General features: G+C 42.0%; 1 protein-coding gene across 1 annotated transcript in view; it reads right to left on the reverse strand.

The window, feature by feature from the left end:
* Nucleotides 1-3,324: 3,324 nt before the first annotated feature.
* The window catches only part of LOC139373147 (xyloside xylosyltransferase 1-like), a 67,972-nt gene continuing 47,029 nt past the window's right edge, over nucleotides 3,325-24,267 (reverse strand). The window contains exon 5 of the mRNA XM_071113333.1: nucleotides 3,325-6,839. Within this exon, the coding sequence (XP_070969434.1) occupies nucleotides 6,443-6,839 (397 nt within the window). The 3' untranslated portion in view covers nucleotides 3,325-6,442. The remainder of the gene's footprint in view (nucleotides 6,840-24,267) is intronic.

Raw genomic sequence — 24,267 nt, forward strand, 5'->3', positions numbered from 1 at the left:
ACTGTTACAGACCTATATCCATCCTGCCCTGCCTATCTAAGGTCTTCAAAAGCCAAGACAACAAACAGATCACTGACCATCTCGAATCCCACCGTACCTTCTCCACTGTGCAATCTGGTTTCCGAGCCGGTCACGGGTGCACCTCAGCCACGCTCAAGGTACTAAACGATATCATAACCGCCATCGATAAAAGACAGTACTGTGCAGCCGTCTTCAACGACCTGGCCAAGGCTTTTGACTCTGTCAATCACCATATTCTTATCGGCAGACTCAGTAGCCTCGGTTTGTCTAATGACTGCCTTGCCTGGTTCTCCAACTACTTTGCAGACAGAGTTCAGTGTGTCAAATCGGAGGGCATGTTGTCCGGTCCTCTGGCTGTCTCTATGGGGGTACCACAGGGTTAAATTCTTGGGCCGACTCTTTTCTCTGTATATATCAATGATGTTGCTCTTGCTGCGGGCGAGTCCCTGAACCACCTCTATGCAGACGACACCATTCTGTATACTTCTGGCCCTTCCTTGGACACTGTGCTATCTAACCTCCAAGCGAGCTTCAATGCCATACAACACTCCTTCCGTAGCCTCCAACTGCTCTTAAACGCTAGTAAAACCAAATGCATGCTTTTCAACCGTTCGCTGCCTGCACCCGAACGCCCGACTAGCATCACCACCCTGAATGGTTCCGACCTAGAATATGTGGACATCTATAAGTACCTAGGTGTCTGGCTAGACTGTAAACTCTCCTTCCAGACTCATATCAAACATCTCTAATCCAAAATCAAAACTAGGATCGGCTTTCTATTTCGCAACAAAGCCTCCTTCACTCACGTCGCCAAACTTACCCTAGTAAAACTGACTATCCTACCGATCCTCGACTTCGGCGATGTCATCTACAAAATGGCTTCCAATACTCTACTCAGCAAATTGGATGCAGTTTATCACAGTGCCATCCATTTTGTTACTAAAGCACCTTATACCACCCACCACTGCGACCTGTATGCTCTAGTCGGGTGGCCCTCGCTACATATTCGTCGCGAGACCCACTGGCTCCAGGTCATCTACAAGTCCATGCTAGGTAAAGCTCCGCATTATCTCAGTTCACTAGTCACGATGGCAACACCCACCCGTAGCACGCGCTCCAGCAAGTGTATCTCACTGATCATCCCTAAAGCCAACACCCCATTTGGCCGCCTTTCCTTCCAGTTCTCTGCTGCCTGTGACTGGAACGAATTGCAAAAATCGTTGAGGTTGGAGACTTTTATCTCCCTCACCAACTTTAAACATCTGCTATCTGTGCAGCTAACCGATCGCTGCAGCTGTACATAGTCCATCGGTATATAGCCCACCCAATTTACCTACCTCATCCCCATACTGTTTTTATTTATTTACTTTTCTGCTCTTTTGCACACCTGTAAACACCTGCACATGACTATCTGATCAGTTATCACTCCAGTGTTAATCTGCTAAATTGTAATTATTTGCCTACCTCCTCATTCCTTTTGCACACAATGTACATACTCTTTAAAAAAAATATATAAAAAAATTCCACTGTGTTATTGATTTGTTTATTGTTTACTCCATGTGTAACTCTGTGTTGCTGTCTGTTCACACTGCTATGCTTTATCTTGGCCTGGTCGCAGTTGTAAATGAGAACTTGTTCTCAACTAGCCTACCTGGTTAAATAAAGATGAAGAAAAAAAAAGAATAATAATAATAATTCTCAGAGAACATTTCACTCACTTTGTCCTCAGACTCCGACCAGGTATCATGTGGAGTTTCTGCAATTCCTTCCACAACCATGTTGTTCCGCCTTGATTGTCCCTCGAGGTTATCTTGGATTCACACACAGAACTTGCCGCTCTCCTGTTTCAACACATCGAGCTGACCGTGGGAGAACTGCAAACTGTTCTTCAGGTCCTGGACTATTTTTTTATTAGCTGAATCCATCAGTATTTGGACAAAACACTTGAAGGTATTTTCTTGTTGTTGTAACAACTTCTTGTAGAACTATTTTTTTCATTTAAAAGATCCTTCATGTGTGATAGAGACAGAGCAGGTCACATGAAAGATTGAAAACAACAAACAGCAGGTATCTAGACAGCCACAAACCCGGGACAATAGTAGGGTCATAGACCCCTACACTAATTATCTTTGATCCTCAGATAAAGTGAGTTTTCACTATTCTACAGACCTAACTTGCTTACCACTTTTTCCATGTAGCTTATTCCTTCACAGACTCCATGAATTGATGACCTCTTCCTTAATATTTGGTCACATTATTAATATTGTTTATGGTTTCCTAGAATCAAGGGGTGGCTCAACTAACCCCACGTCCCCTACTGTAGGAAACGACTTGTGAAATTCACCTTACTCTACAGGTTGGAAGGCAAGGTTACTGGTTGTTGATCTGTGTGGAATGTCTGTACAGCGGTGCTACCAAGAGACTAGCACTTTGGGATGAGGGAAATGCATGTGTGGGAGGAAAGTGACTGAAATAGGTAATGTCTCTCTCACATCCACAACTGCTGTTTAGAGACACACGTCACCCTGTCATCACAGATAATCTGTGTAGCGCCTGACATGAAGCAACAGAGAGGTATGAAAAGTGACACTATTGAGATAGAACTAGAATATAGGACTTTCCAGGAGACACCATGAGCCAATGTCTTTTCTGAGAGTGGTGCGATGTACTGGCTAGTTGACAAAACGCATATACTGGTAAATCAATCAAAGGATTTACTGCTGACTATGACATGTATAAGTCTTGCATCATCAACCTGGAGGTTTTTCACAGGTTATATTTCCAGAATTTCTCATGAAACAGATTTTCTTCTTATCTACTCTAATCATAAATGTTACTTATTTCATCTACATTTGTGGTACATATGAAACAATGTAAGAATCAATACACAAATGACTTGGCTACCTATTAAGCCTCGATTGAGCAGAACTAGATGCATTTCTTACGTTTTAATCAGCTAATGATTTTAAAAATTCTAACTTACAAACCAGTTGGGAATGTGTTTGCAAATTAAGTGAAGTGAACTAGCTATCAGTTCAGTTGCCATCTTGAGTCCCTATAAACAGATTGAAAAACATATTTGCTACATTTGTCATTGGCTGGCTAGCAAGTTCACCAGGATTTAAAAATATTCCGGGCCTTCATAATTTAAACATTCCTGAATTCACAATTAGTCAGTTTAGTTGTTTATCTAAAGAGCTGATCAACTCATTTGGATGAGATTGCTTGCTAGCCAGCTAGCAGCGAACATTAGATCATTGTGTAAATTGTTAGCTGGATAGCATTATTGCGATTTGTTTTAAATACAGTACGTAGTGCATATACGTTTATTGTGTTGAGTACCCGTTTTTGCTGAATATGCCCTTGAAGAAAATATAACATTTTGGGGTTCCTACATTCAATACAGGAGCATTTGCGGCCATTCAGTGGTTTGAAATGCAGCCAGATAATTTAAAGACACTTGAGAGAAAGTATAGTTGGGTCTTCTGAACCCCTGCCCTTTGAAATTGCATTGCACAATATGACACAAACGAGTGGCACTGACACTACCACAAAACAACAGAACACAGCTAATAATCATATGCACATCCACATAACCTAAATGAGACAATGGTTAACCTTTCAAAAACAAAAAAAGTACAGTACAAAAGCAGCAACACAAAAACATTTAAATGACATAACCCAGAGCCAAAACTAGACGAAGCACAAAAAAACAACACAAAATACAAGAGATTCAGTCTCACTCAACAAATGTAAAAAAGACATGACTTTGGCTCCGTCATCATACAACAATAGCATATGATCTTTCCTATTGCATGTTATTCTATATGTTCTGGAGTGGCTTATCCTTAACCTTGATATGATCTGGCAGCACAACACACTGTACACAGGTTGATGTGTCAGAGCAGTCGATTCCTCTTACCTGCAGGCTGATTGCTAGGTTCAACTGTACTTAGTCTGCTCTATAGACTCGCAGGGTACATACAATGGACCAAATCCAAAAAAGAGTGACCTCATTAGCTTGCCTTCAGATGACTTATGTACAGTGAGCTTCAAAAGTATTGGGACAGTGAAATGTTTTGTTTCTTTGGCTCTGTACTCCAGCACTTTAGATTTGAAATGGTACAATGACTAACAGGTTGAACTGCAGACTGTCAGCTTTAATTTGAGAGGAATTTCATCCATATCGGGTGAACCGTTTAGAAATTACAGCACTTTTATACATAATCCCCCCATTTTAGGGGACCAAAAATATTGGGACATTCACTTATATGTGTTTTAAAGTAGTAAAAAGTGAAGTATTTTGTCCCATATTCATAGCACGCAATGACTACATTAAGCTTGTGACTACGAATTTGTTGGATGCATTTGATGTTTGTTTTAGTCGTGTTTCAGATTATTTTGTTCCCAATAGAAATGAATGGTAAATAATGTAGTGTGTCATGCTAACCTCTCAACATTACAATAACATGGGAGGTTAAATTGCGTCTGTAACTATAATAATTTGTAAATAACTGTAAATTGACTGCAAGAAGCCCAAACAGATATAATATTTCACTGAAACATAATAATTTCAAACCTTGCTTACATTTGTATACAATCACATATCTCTCTATTATTTGTGGGGAATACTTTGGAACAGATGTCTAAAAATGTAATCACTTGGAGCTCCTTTGCTGGGGTTTTTACAGCCTTTTATGTCTAACAATAAAAAAATGATTTGCTCAGAAAATTTGGGGCGCCAAATAAAATCACGGGCCGCCAGTCGGGGAACACTGCTCTACTGGCATATCAAAGTTCCCGAGTGGGATTTCTGCTACTCTCTGTCGCTCAGTGGGTAGAGTATGGAGCTTGCAATGCCAGGAGAGTGAGTTAGATTCCCGGGACCACCCATACGTAAAATGTATGCACACATGAATAAGTCGCTTTGGATAAAAGCATCTGCTAAATGGCATATATATTAACGTCAGCTCCAGGTAACACAGAGACAAACAAAACGGGGTCAATATGTAGTCACAATGGTGGCTAAATCCCACTCGAAAATGTATGTTTGTGTGTGGGCCAAGCATCTGTATGTGTAGCCCATCATCCCTCACCTGTACCGCCCTCTCCCCTCCCCCTCTTTTCTCTCCATTACGCAGTCACTGGGATGTCCTAGCGGGTGTCAGTGTGTCGTACTTCCTGCCCACTCACCCTGCCAGAAAAGAGTCCAGCATTGGTAAACAACAGTGTTCGGGAAGCTACTCTGAAAATATAGTTTACCAAGCTACCAATTACTTCACACTGGAATAAGTTAAACTACACTAAAGCTACCCTTAAGAAAAATATAGTTCATTTAACTAAAGTTACTTTGAAAAAGTACTTCACTAAATCCACACTACTAGGTGAACAAATCTGAAATGCCATAGACTACACTTTAGGGTGATATGCAACCAGAAGGTGTAATTTTGCCTATTTAACACAACAATTATGTTTCAAGTGAGATTTAGGCAGGTCTGATGCTTTGCAAAAGAAATGAAATGATTGCATATAGCACATCTATTTTATTTTTGCAAAATAAGTAGTGTGCAATTCCAGTAGTTATCTACATCTCTACATAGCAAAACAAGTAATTAACTACTGAAAACACTACCAAGATTTGAATTTAGTTAAACTACCACCAAGCTACTGCAAAATGTAGTTAAATCACTAGTTGAACTACATGTAGTTCACTACTCCAGGGCGGGCAGTGAATGAGCACTGATTGTTAACCCTCACCTAATCTTGCGCTGATTAGAGGGAGAAAAGAGAGAGAGAGACAAATCCAGACTGACTACCATGATACACAGCAAACACACATTAGCACAGATAAAATACTCACACTAATCAGCTCATATTCTCTCATACATTACACCAGGGTATTATTACAGTTTGTCAGGAATATTCAATGTAAAGAGTAATTTTTGTTGGTGAAGGTTTGCCATTTTCTCTTATGCACGCGAACCATTCTTTTTTGTACCACAGTCCAACATTCTTCAAGAATGTTAAATGTTCCAAAAAGTGAACTGAGAGAACAAAGTATGGCATTCGGCAATTTTCACCAGCAAGGTCTCTTTATGCTCCATGTTTATCATTAGCATCACTTGACATTAGTGGAGTGAGTGAGATGCCTTGTACTGACTGTATTGCACACCTGTCCAGCAGGGGGCAGGAGTGGGAGCAATGTTTACAGTAGCAGTGGTACAGTACAGAAATGGTTTTGATTCCAAAACTTTTGTTGCCACATGGCTAAACTAAGACCCTTTGGAGTTTTGTTGTGACCCAGAAAGTTGTGTAGCTAATATATTTTTTCTCTCCAGAACCCAGTCTTGAGCCACAACCTCCAATGAGTTCAACACAAAACAGACCCACCATTTAGGGAAACACATTACGAGGTCCCAACTCAGTCATCGGGTATGGGCGTATTACAGTTTCCATGGTAGATATACACCGGCCCCTCACAGCGGTAGTAGAGCTGGAACACGTCCCCGTATCCATGCTCCCTCCACCAGGTACACAGCTGGCGGTTCCAGCCACAGGCCAACTGGTGGAACAGCCCTGGGTGTTCCATGCCGATCATGCTGAAGAAGTCCTGGTCCCCCAGGTGGCCCCTGAAGTGGTACTGGTCAGCCAGCTGGGCCACGTTTCTGGGCTCCAGGAGTTGGTTGTAGAGGGCTGAGGTCCGCATGGCCCCTAGGTCCAGCAGCATCACGCCACTGTTGAAGCCCGGCAAGCCGTCGGGAGGAGGCTCCCCCACACGGGACTGAGGGTTCTCCTTACGGTACTGCCAGAAGGTGTGTCTGGAGGGGAAAGAGTTAAGGGGAAGTTCAGAGAAAGAACCAAGAGGTTGTTCCGTAAAGCAGGATGTTCACAACAATGCAGATAGAGAAGTAGTGTAAAGATGTGATTACCTAATTGTGGATTAGTTGGGATAAAAGAGACAGAGATCATTAGTGCCTAATGATGTCAAATTGACACCAAAAAGTATGACACAATCGCACCTGCACTTTAAGTCAACTAAAATATTCAAATTTATAGACCTCAGTCTTCTCAAAGATATCGTTATGAGTGAGTAAAGTATTTTTTAAAGACTGTTTTCTTATGCTATACACCACCATACTGCTATATGCTGAAAGCCTAGACAAAGAATCCTATCATGCATTTCTACATGACACATCCAAAGAGGGGGAAACACCGCCCTGCACCATCGGGCCTCTTCCAGAGTGGACAGCACCTCCTCACCCCACCACCCCCATGCTAACAGGACAACATCCCAATCAGAAGAAACCAACAGTTCAGTAAGACAGCTATGCAGAATTGGCACGAAGAATAGAGCACCCTGCTGCAGCCGAGCTAAACCAGGGAAGGCATCTCTTCTTTGTTATTATCAGAAATATAATTATTAGAAATAAAACCTCTTACCATTATGAGTTCAGTTTTAGATAAGCTACCCGGGAAAGGGTTCAAGTTAGCTCATATAAATATATGTAGCCTCGGAAACAAATTTCATGAGATGAGTAATTAGCTAATCTTAGAAAATATTAATACATTCGCCATTTCTGAGACTTACTTAGACAACACATTTGATGATATGGCAGTAAGAATACAAGGATATACGGTAACATCTATTGAAAAGACAGGAATGTCTACAGGGGAAGTGTTGCTAGGTCCACTACCGGTCAAAAGTTTTTCTTTATTTGTACTATTTACTACACTGTGGAATAATATTGAAGACATCAAAACTATTAAATAACACATATGGAATCGTATAGTGACCAAAAAAGTGTTAAACAAATCAAAATATATTTTATATTTGAGATTCTTCAAATAACCACACTTTGCCTTGATGACAGCTTTGCACACTCTTGACATTCTTTCAACCAGCTTCATTAGGTAGTCACCTGGAATGCATTTCAATTAACAGGTGTGCCTTCTTAATGCATTTGAGCCAATCATTTGTGTTGTGACAAGGTGGAGGGGTATACAGAGGATAGCGTGTGTGTGGTGTGTGGTGTGTGGTGTGTGTGTGTGTGTGTGTGTGTGTGTGTGTGTGGGGGCTGGTCCCATTTGATGGCGAGCAGAGCAGATCAGATCTGCTTCAGGCCAGGCCAGGGTCTGCTGAATAAACAGGAAGAGAGCTGGTCCAGGAGCCAGATGGAGCACCAGCGGGCTCTGCCAACTCAGCACCCTGCTCTGCCAACACACTAAGCCCATAGATCTACATAGGACATGGCATCTTAAATTACCATGTGTGTGTATATGTTTGCTTATATATTATCTTGCTACACTGTTACAGTTCCTGTCAGTGGTACCAGTTTGCAACAGAATAATATCTGATATCAGGTCATTATCACTGTTGATGAGAACTTGGTCTGGCCAGAACTAGTCGATTGCATAACAGACAGCTCATGTGCATAGTCCTGGCCTGGTTCAGGAGCTCTATGGCCCTTAGTCTTTAGCCTAACCTTCTGGCTAACCCCAGGGATCTCCGATCTAATGGGTATTTTCTAGGAGAGGAGCAGCCTGCCTCCAGTGTGCTCTGCTCTGCTCTCCAGCTCTAACAGAGGAATGTGAGGCCAGCAGCCTAGTAGTCTGACCGTGTGTTTGCTCAGCTGTGGTTACACTCAGGGCTAGACGCCGACTCTCCAAAACTTCGACACCACAGCGTCCCTTAATGGTGACGCTACCTCTGTCTCACCTTGAGGGCAGATGAGGTATGGACTGAGTTAGGGGAGCTTAGGGTGGACAGGACAGAGTCATGTAACCCTCTACACACTACACGCTTATCCCTCTTTGCAGCATAAAATATTGAATAATGCATACCTGCCAAGCACGCTTCTCTCTCATAAGCAGCAGCAATCCACAGATTGGCAAGGGGCCTGCTATGTCAGGAAATACCTGGGTAAATGTTGTGAATGCAGGAATTTCGAAATGAGGCCAAATGTCATGGAAATGGTGGCTGATGGGCATGAAGGCACCTTGAGGGGAGCGGTGGAAATGTACGCTGGAGAGGCGGGCCAGGCTGACATACTGTACTCTACAGTGTGATGCGTAGAGTACTGCACTTAAGACACACAGTAGCACAGCTCTGATGTGTTTGCATGGACTGATATATTGATATAACTAGGCAGGTACAGGTATATAATTTTGGTGTGAAGCTTTAAAGGTCAGCTGCCTTTAGGTCGTTTAAAACCAGTGAAGTTGTTTCTATGTGGCATTGATATGAGTCATTATTCTAGTGTCAAAATTGACTACAAAGTGTAAATAGGATAATTTTGGTCATAAAGTCCTGTCTCATCCAAAACTGAGTTTTGTAAGTGAGTTCGTCATGCCTTACTGGAGGTTTGTGTATGGATTACGATCATGCACATGTACCCAGTGACCACTTAGAGAAGCTGCTGTGCTGATTGCACAATATTTTTACATTTTAGTCATTTAGCAGACACTCTTATCCAGAGTGACTTACAGGAGCAATTATAGTTAAATACCTTGCTCAAGGGGACAACATCATATTTTTCACCTAGTCAGCTTGGAGATTTGAACCAGAGACCTTTCGGTTACTGGCCCAACGCTCTTAACAGCTAGGCTACAACCATAGCAGCCAGAACCTCCAGACAGTGCAACAGACCTGCCCATTACGAAGCGCCTCAAACTTGTTTACATAAGACAACACGTTGCCAATGTTATGCTAAAATAACTGTTGGCCCTAAGCCCTTTATGTAGTGGCCACTTGCTGAAGTGTTTGTCAATCCCTCAAATGTGACACTTTTTGGGGGGCAAAATTAGAATTGAGACGATCAGAGCACACTTGAATAACAACTGCAACTTGTCAATATTCCAAAAACCCATTTGCAAGAATCTTGTGTTCCCGCGACCTGTTTTGCAACATGATTCCTAAAGAAACACTGCCCGACAGACCAACACACACTCTGGTAGTTGTACAAAACAAAATGGCATGAAGCACACACGTCGCCACTCGGCAGTGACTTGATAAGTTGATTGTGGCCTGGCTGCTCAATGTGCTTGCTAGCTACTACTTGCTAGCTTCATTAAAAAAGGAAAAGAAAAGGGGACAGAGTTGGAACTTAGATAGCTACTTTGAAAGCTTGCAGATGATGAAGTTGTAGACATGTTATTGTTCTTAGAAAACAGTCCGGGGCACGCAGCCAGACTTTCCCGACTCGATAGACCGTATGCAGTGCACTGACTAGTTTTACTAGCACCTTTTTTAACTTGAGAAATACTGCAACAAATACCTTAGCAAGATGCAAAATTGCACGACTAAGACCTGCTCGGGCAAAAACATCTGAATGAATTACAGATTTCTTGATTTATCTTAATTCTGACTATTTTTAAAGGAAGTTACCATTTTGAGGAAGTGGCTATGTTATTGCTACGCTTACTCAGGAGGGACAAACAACAGTACCTGCCAGGGTACGATACGCGAACATAACACACCCATATCAAACCACATCCCCCAAGACAACTCTTGTTTGGCTTTAGTGACGGCCACTAGCATTTCTTAATGAGCAATCTTCAAAACGACGCCAAATCAGGAAGTGCAGTCACCCTTTAAAGACTGTGCACTTAATTGTATGTCTCCTCTGTTGTCTGTCACGTTATTGGACTTGGGCCTTGGCTTTGTGATGGGAGAAGGTTGCATGTTATCATTGGTATGCTTGCATGGATGTCCACCCTCCAATAGAGGAACACACAGACACTCTGGCCAATTGGCAGAAGCAATGAGGAGCCCGCCAAGATTGCTCTACAACTATTCAGAGGATGGTTTGCAAATGCGCTGTGAAAACACAGGCAATGTGAAAAACACACGTTCCCCTCACCATCTTCCTCCCTCCATCTCAAAGAAGGCTTTGTGGTCTGAAGTTCAGAGGAGCTTGTTCTCAAGGACATTTCAGTTTAAAGTCAGTATCTGATGTCAGGAAACAATGGAGCGATTGCCTCCTACCACAAACCGATTCTGGCACTAAAACTGCACCTAACAAGCTGTATAGGGCCATAAGCAAACAAGAAAATTCAAACCAGATGTAGCGTTTTTCGTGGCCGGTGCTTTTAATGCAGGGAAACTGAAATCCATTTTACATCATTTTTACCAGAATGTCACCTTTAGATCAGCATACAAGGCCCTCCCTCGCTCTCCCATTGGCTAATCAGATCATAAATCTATCCTCCTGCTTCCTGCTTACAAGCAAAAACTCAAACAGGAAGTATCAGTGACGTGCTCAATACAGAATTGGTCCAATGAAGCAGATGCTAAGCTACAGGACTGTTTAGCTAGCACATAATGTAATATGTTCCGGGATTCATCTGACAATAGCGAAGAGTTTACCACATCAGTCACCGGCTTCATTAATAAGTGCATCGATGATGTTGTCCCCACAGTGACCGTATGTACAGTGCCTTCATAAAGTATTCATTCATACACCCATTACTTATTCCACATTTGTGACAGACCGGCTTGATTCTGTCTTATGTAGCAACATTTTAAATTGTGTTTTTTTTATTTTTTATTTTACATTGGATAAAAGTAGTTCTAGAAAATGGTATATCATATACTACAGTTGAGGAACAATGGGAAAGTAATTCCGCTTTGAAAGTTGATCAACTTTTAACCTCACTTTTGAGAAAATGGCCCTTGAATGTTTTGATACCTAGAGTACTGAAGAGCTCTTCTTTGTCTACACCCATTCAGCATCGATCACACCCTCAAACGCATTAAGAAGGAAAGAAATTCCACAAATGAACTTTTAACAAGGCACACCTGTTAATTGAAATGCATTCCAGGTGACTACCTTATGAAGCTGGTTGAGAGAATGCCAAGAGTGTGCAAAGCTGTCATCAAGGCAAAGGGTGGCTACTTTGAAGAATCTCAAATATAAAATATATTTATATATTTTTAACACTTTTTTGGTTTCTACATGATTCCATATTTTATCGTTACTATTATTCTACAATGTAGAAAATAGTCAAAATAAAGAAAACCCTTGAATTAGTAGGTGTGTCCAAATATTTGACTGGTACTGTATGCCTCATCACAATTCTATCTCAGAGATCTACAGACAGTTCCTTGGACTTGGTATAGTATAGCTTGGACTTGATATGGTATAGCTTCTGCTCATACATGCACTTTCAACTGTGGGACCTTATATAGACAGGTGTGTTTCTTTTTAAATCATGTCCTAACATTTGAATTGGCCATAGGTGGACTACAATTAAGCTTGAGGGGTCAATACACACCCTGCTTTGATTCCAAGCTGTATCACAACCGGCCATGATTGGGAGTCCCATAGGGCAGCTCACAATTGGCACAGCTTTGTCCAGCTGAGGGTTTGGCCGGGGTAGGCAGCCATTGTAAATAAGAATTTGTTCTTAACTGACTTGCCTAGTTAAATGGTTAAATAAAAATGTACACTGACTATGCACACACACACTGGACTCTACCCACACTCACACTTACTTACGCTGACACCCCAACACACACATACACACATTACATACGCCCACACACACAACATGCGCACACATGCATGCTGCCGCCACACACACATTCACAAGCATTTCACTGTTAGTCTACACCGGTTGTTTATGAAGCATGTGACAAATAACATTTGATTTGATTTGAGCAGAGAAGCTTTGCCGGACTTTCCTTGACTGCTGTGGAGAGAGGCTCAGGCAGTGTCAAAGAAAACCTTTAAACACTGCTTTTATCCACATGCCTCCAACTCCCAAAAACTCTCTTATCTACTTGGTGAACCGATCTCAAAGAGGGAAGGGAGTTTGGAGCCTTTGGCGCAGGAGAGAGCTCATCTCAAAGGCCTCCAGGTGTTAATTCCTGCTATTTGATGCCCCAGACGCAGATTTGCTTTTATCCTTGTAACCTCCACTCGGGAGTTTAGCTTGAAAGAAAGAGAAAACTTCAAAGAAACGCAGAGAACTAAAAGTCTAACCAATTGTTTCGTCTCTACTACCTGGTATGGTGAACTGACAGTTTGAGTTACAGTACTGCATCTCCATTCCTTGGGGTGTCTTCAAAGTGTAACAAGTTCATTTGTGAGCTCTACCAAAATTGAAATCACAGTAATACATTTACATAAACCTTTTAAATCAAAGGTAGCGTTACAGCTTTGATACTTAAGAGAAAGCCAGTAATGAAGTTGCAGGAAGGGGGTAGCCACCACTGTTGCCTGGTGACAGTTAATAGACAATGACCTTGTCAACAATGTCTGCTGCACAAAGTGGGCTTCACTATGAAATAACAAGGCGCTAATAGCGGAATACGAAACGTAAAACATCCGACCAACAGCCCCATCATATGAACAAAACAATCTATCTCAGATTAGACCTTTCTACTGCCATCAAATGTCAATCTCCCAATGGAGTTTGTCCCTTTGTTAAATGATTCTCAGAGTCATTTATCTTTGGGCATTGTGTGTCAACAAAACAAGGGAGAGTGAAAGGTGTTTTGGTGAACATTTTCTGACCTTGTTTATGAGAAGAACATCTTGTTTATGAGAAGGCACTTGTTGTGCTTCAATCCAGATCTTGGGAGACCCTGAGGGGGACTTAACACTATGTCTTCTAGCCAAGCAGGAGGAATAGAGGCCTCGCCTCCTATTGCAAGTGTTTCCTCTCCCTGCAGCTCAGCAAAGTCTAGTGGGACTGACAGCTTTCCTTTGACACTGTAGATTGTTTTATTGCCCCTTTATAAATAGCAGCTATAAGCTCCAAACGTACTTGTTGACATAGCTCTGTTGTACTGTCCTCCTTCCCCGTCCCCCAGACTGTAGGAAAGGGGGCTTTAAAGGCCATCTATCTCCTTTAAGTCAAGTCAGGCGGCGTGCCACATATTCCGTCCCTCTGCGACCGGCTAGGGCAACATTGACACAGCCTTTCACTCCTCCATATGGCTGTTTTGACACCAGGACTTTTGTTGAATAGCAAGCCATCATACAGACAAAGGAGGAGAACCCTGGCCTATACCTACTGCTGAGTTAGGGCCAGGGAGAGCTAGAGCCAGAGCCAGGTTGAGGAGTGAGCTACAATGGGGGAGGTATGTAGTTAGGGTGGGATACAATTCCATATTGGTGGCATACTTGAATGTCCACAGGGTACGTGCATAAACACACTCACACAGCAGCAAGCATGCACACACACACACTTCTGTCCACTAAAGTAAATCGAATCCTCTGAGGATATGGCTGGGAAATTGCAGTGTGAAAGATTGCAAATTTCTAAGTCCTCATCATGTCTAAGGTCGTTAACACCACAGTGACATAGCCAAAAGTAGAGTAAACATGTTCCTTTCTAGGAATTTAACAAATCTGCTCAGGCACATCCAATTACATGAATCGAGCGAAATGTGCAGGAAACTGTGTCACAGAAAAGTTTTAGATAACAGAGCCCAGAAGGAACTGTTTAAAAGTGGACGGCGTGGTTAATGTGCCAGGACACGTGTTAACAATTACTAGTGTACCAGAATATTTCACCTCTCACTTCTCCTGCATGTCAAATATCTCTCTGCTGTTTTCAGCCCGAAGTCTAAAAGCAACAGAGAAACCAGGATTCAGTTTTGCAACATTAGATAAACATGAACTCGATGTATGTAGATCATGGGGTATAAGCAACGGATATGCAACCCAATCGCATGAGGCCAAAGGGGTTGTGGCTAGATGGAATACAGCAGGGATCCTCAACTGGATGTCGAATTTGGCCCGCAGATGATTTTGTTTGGCACCTGAAGGACTCTCAGACCATGAGAAACAAGATTCTCTGGTCTGATGAAACCAAGATTGAACTCTTTGGCCTGAATGCCAAGCGTCACATCTGGAAGAAACTTGGCACCATCCTTACGTTGAAGCATGGTGGTGGCAGCATCGGGCTGTGGGGATGTTTTTCAGCAGCAGGGACTGGGAGACTAGTCAGCATAGAAGGAAAGATGAACGGAGCAAAGTAAAGAGATCCTTGATGAAAACCTTCTCCAGAGCGCTCAGGACCTCAGACTGGGGCGAAGGTTCACCTTCCTAACAGGACAACGACCTAAGCACGCAGCCAAGACAACGCAGGAGTGGCTTCGGGACAAGTTTCTGAATGTCCTTGAGTGGCCCAGCGAGAGCCCAGATTTGAACCTGTTTGAACATCTCTGGAGAGATCTGAACATAGCTGTGCAGCGACGCTCCCCATCCAACCTGACAGAGCTGGAGGGGATCTTCAGAGATTAATGGGAGAAACTCACCAAATACAGGTGTGCCAAACTTTTATGGTCATACCCAAGAAGACTCGAGGCTGTAATATTTCAGTCCCCCCCCCCCCCCCAAAAACAGAAATATCAAGAAAGTATTTATACCCCTTGACTTATTCCACATTTTGTTGTGTTACAGCCTGAATTGACAATCTACACAAAATACCCCATAATGACAAAGTAAAAGCATGTTTTTAGACTTTTTGCAAATATATTGAAAATCAAATACATAAATATCTCAAGAAAAATTATGTGAACCCTTTGGAATTACCTGGATTTCTGCATAAATTGGTCATTAATTGGTGTTAATGGTGCCGGAGGAGATGGCCACCGTTTTACGGTCTCCTAACCAATTGTGCTATTATGTGGGTTTTTTTCATTATATTTGTAAATGATTTTGTACATAATGTTTCTGCAACCGTATCTTACGGAAGAAAAGAGCTTCTGGATATCAGGACAATGATCACTCACCTCGGATTAGACGAAGATTTCTTCAACAACAACAAGCAGGACTCAAACGATATTCTCCAAACACCCCACAGGGCAGACATCCCAATTATTCGCAAAAGGAAGCGACGCAGAGGACGAAGAGGCGGATGCCTCGTCCGGACCCGCAGAAGACAACTAGGAAAGCTGCCGTTACCGTCAATATTACTTGCCAACGTGCAATCATTGGACAATAAACTAGACGAGGTAAGATCACGAATATCCTACAAAAACTGTAATATCCTATGCTTCACGGAATTGTGGCTGAATGACGAGGAAATAAGCAAACAGGAAACCACTCGCACAGAGGCCGCGCTCCTAGTGGCCAGAGACTTTAATGAAGGGAAACTTAAATCAGTTCTACCAAATCTCTATCAACATGTTAAATGTGCAACCAGAGGGAAAAAAAATCTAGATCATCTGTACTCCACACACAGAGACGCGTACAAAGCTCTCCCTTGCCCTCCATTTGGTAAATCCGACCACAACTCTATACTTCTGATTCCTTCTTACAAGCAAAAATTAAAGCAGGAAGCACCAGTGACTCGGTCTATAAAAAAATGGTCAGATGAAGCAGATGCTAAACTACAGGACTGCTTTGCTATCACAGACTGGAACATGTTCCGTGATTCTTCCGATGACATTAAGGAGTCCACCACATCAGTCACTGGCTTTATCAATAAGTGCATCAAGGACGTCGTCCCCACAGTGACTGTACGTACATACCCCAACCAGAAGCCATGGATTACAGGCAACATTCGCACTGAGCTAAAGGGTAGAGCTGCCGCTTTCAAGGTGCGGGACTCTAACCGGAAGCTTACAAGAAATCCCGCTATGCCCTGCGACGAACCATCAAACAGGTAAAGCGACAATACAGGGCTAAGATTGAATCATACTACACCGGCTCGGATGTGGCAGGGCTTGCAAACTATTACAGACTACAAAGGGAAGCACAGCCACGAGCTGCCCAGTGACACGAGCCTACCAGACGAGCTAAATAACTTCTATGCTCGCTTCGAGGCAAGCAACACTGAGGCATGCATGAGCGCATCAGCTGTTCTGGACGACAGTGTGATCACGCTCTCTGTAGCCGACGTGAGTACACAAGGCTGGGAGGCCAGGCGGATTACCAGGACATGTGCTCCGGGCATGTGCTGACCAACTGGCAGGTGTCTACACAAAGGCAACCTGCCTAAATGACTACAGACCCGTAGCACTCACATTCATAGCCATGAAGTGCTTTGAAAGGGTGGTAATGGCTCACATCAACACCATTATCCCAGAAAGCCTAGACCAACTCCAATTTGCATACCGCCCAAACAGATCCAAAGATGATGCAATCTCTATTGTATTCCATACTGCCCTTTCCCACCTGGACAAAAGGAACACCTATGTGAGAATGCTGTTCATTGACTACAGCTCAGCGTTCAACACCATAGTACCCTCAAACCACATCACCAAGCTAAGGATCCTGGGACTAAACACCTCCCTCTGCAACTGGATCCTGGACTTCCTGACAGGCCGCCCCCAGGTGGTAAGAGTAGGCAACAATACGTCTGCCACGCTGATCCTTAACACTGGGGGCCCTCAGGGGTGTGTACTTAGTACCCTCCTGTATTCCCTGTTCATCCACGACTGCGTAGCCAAACACGACTCCAACTCCATTAAGTTTGCTGATGACACAACAGTGGTAGGCCTGATCACCGACAACGATGAGACGGTCTACAGGGAGAAGGTCAGAAAACTGGCAGTGTGGTGCCAGGACAACAACCTCTCCCTCAATGTGAGCAAGACAAAGGAGCTGATCGTGAAAAGGCGGGCCGAACATTAACATCAACGGGGCTGTAGTGGAGTGGGTCAAGAGTTTCAAGTTCCTTTGTGTCCACATCACCAACGAACTATCACAGTCCAAACATACCAAGACAGTTGTGAAGAGGGCACCATAACACCTTTTCCCCCTCAAGAAACTGAAAAGATATGTCATGGGTCTTCCTGCCAGCCAGGACCTATATAATAGGCGGTGTCAGAGGAAAGCCCATAAAATTGTCAGACTCCAGTCACCCAAGTTAGAGACTAGTTAAAACCTGTTAAAGAGGCTGCGAATTTTTGCAGCTATTTGTTAAAAATCGCGCAAAATTTCAACGTCCTGCTACTCATGCCAGGAATATAGTATATGCATATGATTAGTATGTGTGGATAGAAAACACTCTGAAGTTTATAAAACTGGTTAAATCATGTCTGTGACTATAACAAAGCGTGTTTAGCAGGCAAAATCCCAAGGAAAACTGTTCACAAAAAAAAATATATATATATCCCTCCGCCAGTCTCTGTATTGTCTATGGCAAGGGAAAATAGATAGGGCCCAGTTTACAATGCCTACAGCTTCCACACGATGTCGCCAGTACTGTCAATTGATTTTAAGTTATGAAAAGAGAGTTATGAAAGAGAGAATGTGGACCATGATTTCAAAACGTGCTGCTATTGAATACAGATCGCCCCGTGATCAATTTGATCGATTATTAACGTTTACTAATGACTAAAGTTGGATTACAAAAGTAGTTTGAAGTGTTTTGTCAAAGTGTTTTGTCAAAAAATGACGTTGCGTTTTGGAACAGTGATTTTTCATGGATCAGACCGGCTTCATAAATGGACATTTTGGGTATACATGGACGGATTTAATCGAAAAAAAGACCCAATTGTGATGTTTATGGGACATATAGGAGTGCCAACAAAGAAGCTCGTCAAAGGTAATGAATGTTTTATATTTTATTTCTGCGTTTTGTGTAGAGCCGGCTACGCTAATTATTTTGTTTACGTCCCCTTTGGGTATTTCGGGGGTTGCATGCTATCAGATAATAGCTTCTCATGCTTTCGCCAAAAAGCATTTTAAAAATCTGACATGTTGGCTAGATTCACAACGAGTGTAGCTTTAACTGAGTACCCTGCATGTGTGTTTTAATGAAAGTTTGAGTTGTATCTAGTACTATTAGTTGTCACTCTGAAATTTCAGCTGATGTTGATCCCTGTACAGGGACAGCAGCCGTAAAAGTTAAGTTCTCTGCTACCGCACGGCAAGTGCTACCGGAGCGCCAAGTCTAGGACCAAAAGGCTCCTCTACCCCCAAGCCATAAGACTGCTGAACAATTCATAACCACCCGCCACCCCTCCCTTTTGTACACTGCTGCTACTCGCTGTTTGTTTGTTACCTATGCATAGTTCTTCACCCCCATCTACATGTACAGATTACCTCAACTAGCTTGTACCCCCGCACACTGACTAGGTACCGGTGCCCCCTGTATATAGCCTTGTTATTGTTATTCTTATTGTGTTACTTTTTATTATTACTTTTTATTTTAGTCTACTTGGTAAATATTTTCATCTTGAACTGCACTGTAGGTTAAGGGCTTGTAAGTAAGCATTTCACGGTAAAGTCTTCACTTGTTGTATTTGGCGCTTGTAACAAATAAAGTTTGATTTGATTGCTGCCAAAGGAGGGTCAACCAGTTATTAAATCCAAAGGTTCACATACTTTTCCCACCCTACACTGTGAATGTTTACACGGTGTGTTCAATAAAGACAGGAAAACCTATAATTGTTTGTGTGTTATTAGTTTAAGCAGACTGTGTTTGTCTGTTGTTGTGACCTAGATGAAGATCAGATCACATTTTATGACCAATTTATGCAGAAATCCAGGTATTTCCTAAGGGTTCACATACTTGTTCTTGCCACTGTATATAAGTATTCACATCCCTGGGTCTATACATGTTACAGTCTCCTGTGGCAGCGATTACAGCTGTTAGGAGCCTCCACTGCCAGAAAGACTCAGACGAGGAAGGGAATGACCAACCTCAGTGATTTTCAGAAAAATGAAAATAGTGAAACATAAATAAAGTTATCATTTTTAGATAAAACTATACTAAATATATTCAGGTCACCAAATAATTGATTAAAACACACTGTTTCGCAATGAAGGTCTACAGTAGCTTCAACAGCACTCTGAAGGATAGCACTATGGTGTAGCCTGAAGACAGCTAGTGTCCGTCCTTCTCTGGGTACATTGACTTTAATACAAAACCTAGGAGACTCGTGGTTCTCATCCCCTTCTATAGACATACACAGTAATTACGACAACTTCCGGAAGACGTCCTCCAACCGATCAGAGCTCTTGCAGCATGAACTGACATGTTGTCCATCTAATCAAAGTATCAGATAATTAATCTAGTACTGAAATCACAAGCAACAGCTAGCTAGCATGGCAGTGTATAAAATGTGGTGAGTAGTTGACTCAGAGAAAGACAATAGTTGAATAGTCTTGAACAAATATAATTCTTCAAAAATGTAGGAGAAGCAAAAGAGAGAGCGAGCTAGCTACATTTAATATTTTTTCCACTTAAACTTACTTAGCTAGTGAATGCAACTAGCTAGTTTAGCCTACTCCAACACTCGGCTCAAACCGAGAGGGATGCTATGTTACCTAGCTGGCTATCCAACACTCTTCCAAGTCATTGTAAGCTTTTGGTTTTATTAATTTATTGTAGCTGCTAAACTGCTTCCTAACTGCACACTGTACTGCATGATTGTAGCGAGTTTACTAACGTGTAGCGAGTTTACTAACGTTAGTTCTATAAGATATGTTGTTGACGTTACCTAATATGGTGACAACGGCTGTGTATAGCGATTAGCATTTATAATATGAAGGTTCGGCTAGGAAAGGTTTTTTCGCCTGGTCACAGACAGCTGATGTATTGTGCACAAGCGAAGGGAAAAGTTGAGCGGGGAAGAGCGCGTAAATTATATAACGATCTGGCTGCTATGAAAGTGAACGGTGTTTGTGTGTGATCAGGGGTGTATTCATTCCGCTGCTTCTTTTTTAATTTAATTTAATTTTTTTAAATAACATTTTTATTTTACCCCCTTTTCTGTCCAATTTTGTGGTATCCAATTGGTAGTAGCTACTATTGTTGAAAAGCTTTTCTTAACTTCTTTGCGCACCCATCCCGTTAGCGGGATCATTTTCGTCAACATCCGCTGAATTGCAGAGCGCCAAATTCAAATTAAATTACTAAAAATATTACATTTTCATGAAATCACAAGTGCAATATAGCAAAACACAGCTTAGCTTGTTGTTAATCCACCTGGCGTGTCAGATTTCAAAAAAGCTTTACAGCAAAAGCTATCCAAGCGTTTATGTTAGGACATCTCTCTCAGCAGACAAAACATTACAAACAGCTAGCAGCAAAGTAGATTGGTCACGAAAGTCAGAAAAGCAATAAAATGAATCGCTTACCTTTGATGATCTTCGGATGTTTGCACTCACGAAACTCCCAGTTACACAATAAATGTTCCTTTTGTTCGATAAAGATTATTTTTATATCCAAAAACCTCCATTTGGTTGGCACGTTTTGTTCAGAAATCAGGTCATGACGGGCAGACGAAAATTCCAAATAGTATCCGTAAAGTTCGTAGAAACATGTCCACCTGACTGTAACTTTTTCAATAGGAGAGAGAGAAAATGTCTGCTCCAAGCTGTAGCGCATGCACAACTGCCATCCACTGACGCGATGTAATCGTTCTCGCTAATTTTTCAGAATAAAAGCGTGAAACTATGTCTAAATACTGTTCAAAGCATGTGGAAGCCATAGAGAAAGGAATCTGGTTGATATCCCTTTAAATGGAGGGAAGGCATGCAAAGGAACAGGGAGATTAGTTTCTCTTAGGCACTTCCTTGTTGGATTTTCCTCAGGTTTTCAACTGCAATATCAGTTCTGTTATACTCACAGACAATATTTTGACCGTTTTGGAAACTTTAGAGTGTTTTCTATCCTAATCTGACAATTATATGCATGTTCTAGATTCTGGGCCTGAGAAATAGGCAGTTTCATTTGGGTACGTTTTTCATCCAAACATCAAAATACTGTACCCTACACTCAACAGGTTAAACTGAAGCCAACGGAAGGAAACTGGGATAAACATACCAGAATTTTTCCAATAGAAACTCTCGTTTGCAACTGTTGGACTAATGATTACACCCTATATCAGCTAGATGCAGGCAAAATTATGCAGGCAAGATCGTGCAAGGTGGTATTGTCAGTCACCTTGATTACTCAAATTTCTCTCGACCTATGTTGTAAACATTAGGTTGTACCAACCTCATGATGGGTATAGGGAAAATTAGAGTATTATGTAGTAGCCTGAACCTATCAATGTTACATTGAGCTGGGTAAATGGAATATGAATGACAGTCATCCAATATGCTGTAATAGAAATATGGCCATCATTTATCTTTATCATCCTCCCTCATCATAAACGGCACCGACCGTCACTACTTTCTGGGTAAGTCTCTAAGAGCTTTGCACACCTGGATTGTACAATAGTTGCACATTATTCTTGTTAAAATTCTTCAAGCTCTGTCAAATTGGTTGTTGACCAATGCTAGATAGCCATTTTCAATACTTGCCATAGATTTTCCAGACGATTTAAGTCAAAACTGTAACTAGGCCACTCAGGAACATTAAAAATCATCTTGGTAATTAACTCCAGTGCACAAACATTAGGAACAATCCAGGAGAAAAGTTTGATCCCTTATTGGTATCACCTGTTAAATCCACTTAAAATCAGTGTAGATGAAGGGGAGGAGACAGGTTAAAATAAGGATTTTTAAGCCTTGAAACAATTGAGGCATTGATTGTGTATGTGTGTCATTCAGAGGTTGAATGGGCAATGGTAGTAAGTACCAGGCACACCGGTTTCTGTTAAGAACTGTATTGCTGCTGAGTTTTTCACGCTCAACAGTTTCTTGTGTGTATCAAAAATTGGTGCCAGGAGGGCCAGTAGGAGGCAATCTATCCTCTGGTCTAAAAATACACAGCACCAGAAAATGTTTGGACACACCTACTCATTCAAGGGTTTTTCTTTGTTTTTACTATTTTCTACATTGTAGAATAACAACAAAGCCATCAAAACTATGAAATAACACATATGGAATCATGCAGTAACCAAAGAAGTGTTAAACAAATCAAAATATATTTTATATTTGAGTCTTCAAATAGCCACACTTTGCCTTGATGACAGCTTGGCAAACTCTTGGCATTCTCTCAACCAGCTTCATGAGGTAGTCACCTGGAATGCATTTCAAGTGTGCCTTGTAAAAAGTTAATTTATGGAATTTCTTTATTTTGTGCCATTTTTTTACATTTTTTTTATTTCACCTTTATTTAACCAGGTAGGCAAGTTGAGAACAAGTTCTCATTTACAACTGCGACCTGGCCAAGATAAAGCAAAGCAGTTCGACACATACAACAACACAGAGTTACACATCGAGTAAAACAAACATACAGTCAATAATACAGTAGAAAAATAAGTCTATATACAATGTGAGCAAGTGAGGTGAGATAAGGGAGGTAAAGGCAAAAAATAGGCCATGGTGGCGAAGTAAATACAATATAGCAAGTAAAACACTGGAATGGTTGATTTGCAGTGGAAGAATGTGCAAAGTAGAGATATAAATAATGGGGTGCAAAGGAGCAAAATAAATAAATTAATAATTACAGTAGGGAAAGAGGTAGTTGTTTGGGCTAAATTATAGATGAGCTATGTACAGGTGCAGTAATCTGTGAACTGCTCTGACAGCTGGTGCTTAAAGCTAGTGAGGGAGATAAGTGTTTCCAGTTCCAGAGATTTTTGTAGTTCGTTCCAGTCATTGGCAGCAGAGAACTGGAAGGAGAGGCGGCCAAAGGAAGAATTGGTTTTGGGGGTGACCAGAGAGATATACCTTCTGGAGCGCGTGCTACAGGTGGGTGCTGCTATGGTGACCAGCGAGCTGAGATAAGGGGGGACTTTACCTAGCAGGGTCTTGTAGATGACCCGGAGCCAGTGGGTTTGGCGACGAGTATGAAGCGAGGGCTAGCCAACGAGAGAGCGTACAGGTCGCAGTGGTGGGTAGTATATGGGGCTTTGGTGACAAAACGGATGGCACTGTGATAGACTACATCCAATTTGTTGAGTAGGGTAATGGAGGCTATTTTGTAAATGACATCGCCGAAGTCGAGGATTGGTAGGATGGTCAGTTTTACAAGGGTATGTTTGGCAGCATGATTGAAGGATGCTTTGTTGCGAAATAGGAAGCCAATTCTAGATTTAACGTTGGATTGGAGATGTTTGATGTGGGTCTGGAAGGAGAGTTTACAGTCTAACCAGACACCTAGGTATTTGTAGTTGTCCACATATTCTAAGTCAGAGAATATTGTAGTAGTGATGTAGTGATGTTGGACAGGCCGGCAGGTGCAGGCAGCGATCGGTTGAAGAGCATGCATTTAGTTTTACTTGTATTTAAGAACAATTGGAGGCCACGGAAGGAGAGTTGTATGGCATTGAAGCTCGCCTGGAGGGTTGTTAACCTCTTTGATCTCTAGGGGCGCTATTTCATTTTTGGATAAAAAACGTTCCCGTTTTAAGCGCGATATTTTGTCACGAAAATATGCTCGACT

Source organism: Oncorhynchus clarkii, chromosome 1 (genome assembly GCF_045791955.1).
Source record: "Oncorhynchus clarkii lewisi isolate Uvic-CL-2024 chromosome 1, UVic_Ocla_1.0, whole genome shotgun sequence".
NCBI classification, from domain to species: domain Eukaryota; kingdom Metazoa; phylum Chordata; class Actinopteri; order Salmoniformes; family Salmonidae; genus Oncorhynchus; species Oncorhynchus clarkii.